General features: G+C 47.3%; 1 protein-coding gene across 1 annotated transcript; it reads left to right on the plus strand.

The window, feature by feature from the left end:
• Positions 1–5,724: 5,724 nt before the first annotated feature.
• LOC306733656 (stress-associated endoplasmic reticulum protein 1) lies at positions 5,725–8,395 on the plus strand. The gene is made up of 3 exons (XM_079214934.1): positions 5,725–5,917; positions 6,653–6,728; positions 8,042–8,395. Exons 1-3 carry the CDS (start codon positions 5,834–5,836, stop codon positions 8,080–8,082), a joined length of 201 nt encoding a protein of 66 aa, XP_079071060.1. The 5' UTR covers positions 5,725–5,833; the 3' UTR covers positions 8,083–8,395.

Here is an 8,395-nt window from a genome sequence, read left to right on the forward strand (position 1 = left end):
TGACCTCTGAGACGACCTCTGAGACGACCTCTGAGACGACCTCTGGCCTCCAGAGACGACCTCTGACCTCCAGAGACTTCATGCTGGAACTTTAGTGACCAAGTACGCAGGTAGACGTCCTACCAATGACCCCTGACCCCTGGCTACAGCACAGCCAGCAGAACACTGAGGGCTCTTCCCAAGTCTCTAGATTGTTGTTTCCTCGCTCCTCGCTTGAACAGGAAGTGGTTCTGCGTCGCCATCTTAACGGCCGTCCCAAAGCTCTTATTATTATAGGAGGAGGAGGAGGAGCCCCGTGAGCTTCCAGGAAGTGTTTTAACGCTGGACACGCCCCCTCACTGTTCATCTGTTATGTGATTGGACACGCCCCCTCACTGTTCATCTGTTATGTGATTGGACACGCCCCCTCACTGCTCATCTGTTATGTGATTGGACACGCCCCCTCACTGTTCATCTGTTATGTGATTGGACACGCCCCCTCACTGTTCATCTGTTATGTGATTGGACACGCCCCCTCACTGTTCATCTGTTATGTGATTGGACACGCCCCCTCACTGCTCATCTGTTATGTGATTGGACACGCCCCCTCACTGTTCATCTGTTATGTGATTGGACACGCCCCCTCACTGTTCATCTGTTATGTGATTGGACACGCCCCCTCACTGTTCATCTGTTATGTGATTGGACACGCCCCCTCACTGTTCATCTGTTATGTGATTGGACACGCCCCCTCACTGTTCATCTGTTATGTGATTGGACACGCCCCCTCACTGTTCATCTGTTATGTGATTGGACACGCCCCCTCACTGTTCATCTGTTATGTGATTGGACACGCCCCCTCACTGCTCATCTGTTATGTGATTGGACACGCCCCCTCACTGCTCATCTGTTATGTGATTTAAATGAAGAGAAAACATATTTATATCGTGTTATTCCATAATGTCACGATCAGAGTTAAAAACATACAGACTAAATAATTAATACAAAAGACAAACGCATCCTGCACGTATAAGCAGGACACAGATACTCACGAACGATGCGTGTTATTAGGTACTCGTACACACGGTGTGTATAAATACACACCGTGTGTACAAACACAGGTAGCAGACTACAGAGAGAACACATCCAACATTTATTAGTAGAAAGCAGTTTAACACATCAACATTTTAAGTGGATGTTTAACACACGACTGATCAGCTGATCTCTCCTCAAACATGTCTCCTCGTGTCCTCTCTCCTCAAACATGTCTCCTTGTGTCCTCTCTCCTCAAACATGTCTCCTCGTGTCCTCTCTCCTCATGTCCTCTCTCCTCAAACATGTCTCCTCATGTCTTCTCTCCTCACGACCTCTTAGCGACTGTGGCTAAGTGCTTAGGATGCCCGTCCTTTAATCAGAGGGTCAATGGTTCGAGCCCCGGCTCTGCTAGTCCACGTCGTTGTGTCCTTGAGACTCTTAACCCCTAACTGCTCCTGTTGCTATGACTACGGTGTAGAGAGCAAACATGTAAGTCTCTTTGGATAAAAGATCAGCTAAAGGAAATGTCCTCTCTCCTCACATGGTTTCCTCATGTCCTCTCTCCTTGCATGGTTTCCTTGTGTCCTCTCTCCTCACATCGTTTCCTCATGTCCTCTCTCCTTGCATGGTTTCCTTGTGTCCTCTCTCCTCATGTCCTCTCTCCTCACATGGTTTCCTCATGTCCTCTCTCCTTGCATGGTTTCCTTGTGTCCTCTCTCCTCACATCGTTTCCTCATGTCCTCTCTCCTTGCATGGTTTCCTCGTGTCCTCTCTCCTCGCATAGTTTCCTTGTGTCCTCTCTCCTCATGTCCTCTCTCATTGCATGGTTTCCTCATGGTTTCCTCGTGTCCTCTCTCCTCATGTCCTCTCTCCTCACATCCCTGGTGGAAGGGAATAAGACGCCAGTGAGGGAAACAGGGACGCAGTTAAGAGACTTGGGATGCACCCAGTGTGTGTGTGTGTGTGTGTCTCCCTGCATGATGTAATTAAATAAAAGAGAAACTCAACTTGGCTCATGCTGCTTCATTTCAACACGAAATAATATTTTTGTATTATAAATACATTATATATACAACATATACTGTGTATATATACACAAATATATACATATGTGTATATATACTGTAGTGTTTTTTAAGCTTAGTTTGTCACATGTGGACTTGCACAACTATGTAAAATTAGTTGTTTATGTGTAGATTACAATGCATGAAATATGATAATTAATAAGGGATATTATTCTGAAGGATTTGTGATTGTATGCATATTAAGGTCACTTTATTACTGTGTAATGATGTTCATGTGTACATTGCAATACTTAAGATAGATTATTGTTCATCAGGTCACAGAGCCACTAGTTTGCTGAGGTCACATGAACTCTGTGCTGCAGAGTTCAGAGGTCATTTACACACAGACAGTGGTTGAGGGTTTTACAAAGGAGCATTTGGTCTTGAGGAACAAAGAGAATGGACCACCTGTGGTTTATGACACGAGATGAGGAACTGGAGGGGGATTCGAGCCAGTCGAGATGAAAGGTTTCTGGGGAAGGATGACTGTAGGCTCAAGTAAGATTCTCATCAGTTGTAACGTATAGAACTGAATAACAATTCCTTCTAGGTCAAATATTGCGTTAGCAAACACAGAAGGGCGGAGTGAGGACTTCAGGTACCGGAAAACATGAATGTTATGGAGCCATCTTCAAAACCCGAGCCAAAGAGAGACTCCGCCCCTGTGGGACTTTTAGCCAATCGCATGCCGTAGATTTGAACCAATGAGGCGAATGAGCTGGGATGTTAAAACCAGATTGAAGATTCCTGTTCAAGGTCTTTGAGCTGAAGCGAGACAGGAACGGTCTGTGGAGCGGAAGCTCGGAGACCCTCAGCTGAGTACATGTACTCTGTATCACCATTTGAACTTTAATTAAACCGTTAATCATAACTCTTTGATTTTCCTGTATTTCTTCTCTGCCATGAGCACACGGGGTTCTACGAATATTTTTCAATACACAAATATATACACATATGTATATATACACATACATATATACGTATGTGTATATAAATCCTCCTGAGACCCGGCAATTCATTGTTGTACACTGTAGTGCACATTATGTTTTGTCTGATTCCTCTAATTCTACACATGACACTCTATTGAGAGCTGATGCTCCTTAAAGAGGACAACCGTAGCTTTAACATGACATCACATGTGGGGGCGTGGCTTAGAAGACAACCGTCGCTTTAACATGACATCACATGTGTGGGTGTGGCTTAGAAGACAACCGTAGCTTTAACATGACATCACATGTGGGGGCGTGGCTTAGAAGACAACCGTAGCTTTAACATGACATCACATGTGGGGGTGTGGCTTAGAAGACAACCGTAGCTTTAACATGACATCACATGTGGGGGCGTGGCTTAGAAGACAACCGTAGCTTTAACATGACATCACATGTGGGGGTGTGGCTTAGAAGACAACCGTCGCTTTAACATGACATCACATGTGTGGGTGTGGCTTAGAAGACAACCGTAGCTTTAACATGACATCACATGTGGGGGCGTGGCTTAGAAGACAACCGTAGCTTAAGATGACATCACATGTGGGGGTGTGGCTTAAAAGACAACCATATCTTAAACATGACGTCACATGTGGGGGTGTGGCTTAGAGGACAACCGTAGCTTTAAGATGACATCACATGTGGGGGTGTGGCTTAGAGAACAACCGTAGCTTTAAGATGACATCACATGTGTGGGGGTGTGGCTTTGCCAACTTTCCTTGGCCGTCTTTTCAAAATGGCAGCCTCCACAACAAGCACATTTCATGGAAAAAAGAACGGTAAGCATCATATTCATATTTAAAATGTTTTTTAATGTTATATTTGGATTGTGTTTAGTAAGTAAACATCTAAAGAGTAAGGGAGGGAGTTTTCAGAGCTGAGTTTATTTATTGTCACAGGAAAACCCACTAATGTATGATTGTAGACTGTAGTGCAGTCAGGACTTTGTTTCTATTCTCAGTAGAGCGCTCCATGACAGGCAGAGCATCCTGACCGAGCACGAGAGATCCAGAGCACCCTGACCGGCCACGAGAGATCCAGAGCATCCTGACCGGCCATGAGAGATCCAGAGCACCCTGACCGACCACGAGAGATCCAGAGCACCCTGACCGGCCATGAGAGATCCAGAGCACCCTGACCGGTCATGAGAGATCCAGAGCACCCTGACCGGCCATGAGAGATCCAGAGCATCCTGACTGGCCATGAGAGATCCAGAGCATCCTGACCGGCCATGAGAGATCCAGAGCACCCTGACCGGTCATGAGAGATCCAGAGCACCCTGACCGGCCATGAGAGATCCAGAGCATCCTGGTCGTGCATTAGAGATCGAGAGCATCCTGACATGTTGATTGTACTAAACTATATTTCTCTGAGGTTCATGCTGTGTTGGAAGAATTGCACATGACGGTAGAGACACAGCCACAGCAGTACTCTAGCATCACTCTAGCAGTACTCTAGCAGTACTCTAGCATCACTCTAGCAGTACTCTAGCAGTACTCTAGCATCACTCTAGCATCACTCTAGCAGTACTCTAGCATCACTCTAGCAGTACTCTAGCAGTACTCTAGCATCACTCTAGCAGTACTCTAGCAGTACTCTAGCAGTACTTCAGCAGTACTCTAGCATCACTCTAGCAGTACTTCAGCAGTACTCTAGCATCACTCTAGCAGTACTTCAGCAGTACTCTAGCAGTACTCTAGCAGTACTCTAGCAGTACTCTAGCATCACTCTAGCAGTACTTCAGCAGTACTCTAGCAGTACTCTAGCAGTACTCTAGCAGTACTCTAGCAGTACTCCAGCAGTACTCTAGCAGTACTCCTGCATCACTCTAGCAGTACTTCAGCAGTACTCTAGCAGTACTCCAGCAGTACCCTAGCAGTACTCCTGCATCACTCTAGCAGTACTTCAGCAGTACTCCAGCAGTACTCTAGCAGTACTCTAGCAGTACTTCAGCAGTACTCTAGCAGTACTCTAGCAGTACTCTAGCAGTACTCCAGCAGTACTCTAGCAGTACTCCTGCATCACTCTAGCAGTACTTCAGCAGTACTCTAGCAGTACTCCAGCAGTACCCTAGCAGTACTCCTGCATCACTCTAGCAGTACTTCAGCAGTACTCCAGCAGTACTCCAGCAGTACTCCAGCAGTACTTCAGCAGTACGCTGACCTGTTGTACACCACAGTGCACATGTTATAACACTGTAATAAAGTAATGCTTGAACAAAAAAATCTTTCAATGTGTTTTTTACCACCCCAACACTTAATTTATTAAAATATATATAACATTATTTTCCCTGGGTCTCAGGGTATATATACACAAATGCATCCATATACATACGCATACATATGCATGTATATAAATGCATTTATGTATATGTATATATATATACACACATATATATATATATATACACACACATATATACACACACATATATACACACACATATATATACACACACATATATATATATATACACATATATATATATATATATATATATATATACATAGTATAGTATAGTATACATATATATGTACATACATGTATGTATATGTGTATATCATGTTTTCCAGCCACTAGAGGGCAGAATGTCCCGTGTCACGTGACGAGGGGAGTCGCTTCACGGTTAGCTCGTTCGGCTAGCAGCTAGCTAACGGTTAGCATCTCATTCGGACCGACGGAAACGAGCAGCGGGACCGGCGCGCCTCCTCCCTCTGCTCCTCCCGGTCCCCGTCCTCCCGGTCCCGGACCCGCGCCGAACCCTGAAACATGTCGGCGGTGCAGCGGATGAAAGTAGCGAACGAGCGGCACAGCAAGACCATCACCCAGCGGGGGAACGTCCAGAAGACCTCGGTACTGGTTCTGCTCCCCGTATTGCTGTATTCATAGTCAGGGTGCCGCTGCCATTCAGGTTCAGGGGTTCTCCCTGGTCCTCACAGCTAGTAGATACATGATAATGATATATCACGTGACGCGGACTCTTTACGCGTTAATAACACGCATCGTTCGTGTTAAATAGGAGCACGAACACACACATGACTGGAGGGACCGACTGAACCAGACTCCCGCCACACTTCCGGCATGTGAATGTGTTTTGGCGGCCCCCCTCGCTCCGCAGGGAACATGTGTGATTCAATCCTTCCTCCTCGCTGCCTCGTGCGTCGTCTTTAATTCGGCGCACACACACGTGACCGGCCCCGGTTGTTCGGAGTGATTCTTCCCTTTCTCACCCGCTTTGTCGCGCGTCATGTGCGGCGTGTACACTGCGCATGCGCCGCGTGCCACAGGACAGGCTCCCTATAACCCACAGATATGTGATATGACCTAAAATTAGACACTTCCTGTCAGTCTTTATTTACCCAGTAATACTGTGCTGTAATACTGTACTGTAATACTGTGCTGTAATACTGTGCTGTAATACTGCACAGTATTACAGCACAGTATTACAGCACAGTATTACTGTACTGTAATACTGTACTGCAGTATTACAGTACAGTAATACTGCAGTACTAAAGATTATTCTCATTGTTAAATGTTCACTCTGTGTGTGTGTGTGTGTGTGTGTGTGTGTGTGTGTGTGTGTTACAGAGACCTGTAAACGAGGAGAAGTCTCCAGTGGGTCCCTGGCTGCTCGCTCTGTTCGTCTTCGTGGTTTGTGGATCAGGTGAGAGAGAGAGAGAGAGAGAGAGAGAGAGAGAGAGAGAGAGAGAGAGAGAGAGAGAGAGAGAGAGAGAGAGATGAACTGTATCTGAATAACAACCCAATCTTAACAAACAGGTTAGCCTAGCTTAGCACAGAGACTGGAAGCAGGGGGAACAGGTTAGCCTAGCTTAGCACAGAGACTGGAAGCAGGGGGAACAGGTTAGCCTAGCTTAGCACAGAGACTGGAAGCAGGGGGAACAGGTTAGCCTAGCTTAGCACAGAGACTGGAAGCAGGGGGAACAGGTTAGCCTAGCTTAGCACAGAGACTGGAAGCAGGGGGAACAGGTTAGCCTAGCTTAGCACAGAGACTGGAAGCAGGGGGAACAGGTTAGCCTAGCTTAGCACAGAGACTGGAAGCAGGGGGAACAGGTTAGCCTAGCTTAGCACAGAGACTGGAAGCAGGGGGAACAGGTTAGCCTAGCTTAGCACAGAGACTGGAAGCAGGGGGAACAGGTTAGCCTAGCTTAGCACAGAGACTGGAAGCAGGGGGAACAGGTTAGCCTAGCTTAGCACAGAGACTGGAAGCAGGGGAACAGGTTAGCCTAGCTTAGCACAGAGACTGGAAGCAGGGGGAACAGGTTAGCCTAGCTTAGCACAGAGACTGGAAGCAGGGGGAACAGGTTAGCCTAGCTTAGCACAGAGACTGGAAGCAGGGGGAACAGGTTAGCCTAGCTTAGCACAGAGACTGGAAGCAGGGGGAACAGGTTAGCCTAGCTTAGCACAGAGACTGGAAGCAGGGGAACAGGTTAGCCTAGCTTAGCACAGAGACTGGAAGCAGGGGGAACAGGTTAGCCTAGCTTAGCACAGAGACTGGAAGCAGGGGGAACAGGTTAGCCTAGCTTAGCACAGAGACTGGAAGCAGGGGGAACAGGTTAGCCTAGCTTAGCACAGAGACTGGAAGCAGGGGGAACAGGTTAGCCTAGCTTAGCACAGAGACTGGAAGCAGGGGAACAGGTTAGCCTAGCTTAGCACAGAGACTGGAAGCAGGGGGAACAGGTTAGCCTAGCTTAGCACAGAGACTGGAAGCAGGGGGAACAGGTTAGCCTAGCTTAGCACAGAGACTGGAAGCAGGGGGAACAGGTTAGCCTAGCTTAGCACAGAGACTGGAAGCAGGGGGAACAGGTTAGCCTAGCTTAGCACAGAGACTGGAAGCAGGGGGAACAGGTTAGCCTAGCTTAGCACAGAGACTGGAAGCAGGGGGAACAGGTTAGCTTGCATGTTGTTGATTGAACTGCTGTGTCCTCTCTGGTTAATGTGTGTGTGTGTGTGTTGCAGCTATCTTCCAGATCATCCAAAGCATCAGGCAGGGCATGTGATGACCTTTGACCCCGGAGGAGCCGAGCCTGTCACATGAGGGGCGGGGGGGCATCATGACCCCACACACACACACACACACTTGTTCCTGTGGAGTTTATATCTGAGCCTCTCTCTCTGATCAGATATTGGTTATTGATTACTGGTCGTCCAGCTGTTAGTCTCTGAGCCGGACTGAAGCTGAGCTGAGGTCAGCTGAGGAGGAGCGTCATCTGAGTGTGAACCTGAGATCTGACCTGAGGTCAGAGCTTCAGCTCAGCCTCCTGCTGGACGACCAGCCGCCTTTTCTACAAAATAAAGCAGATATTTTCTCTA

The sequence above is a fragment of the Taurulus bubalis genome (genome assembly GCF_910589615.1).
Source record: "Taurulus bubalis genome assembly, chromosome: 3".
Lineage (NCBI taxonomy): Eukaryota > Metazoa > Chordata > Actinopteri > Perciformes > Cottidae > Taurulus > Taurulus bubalis.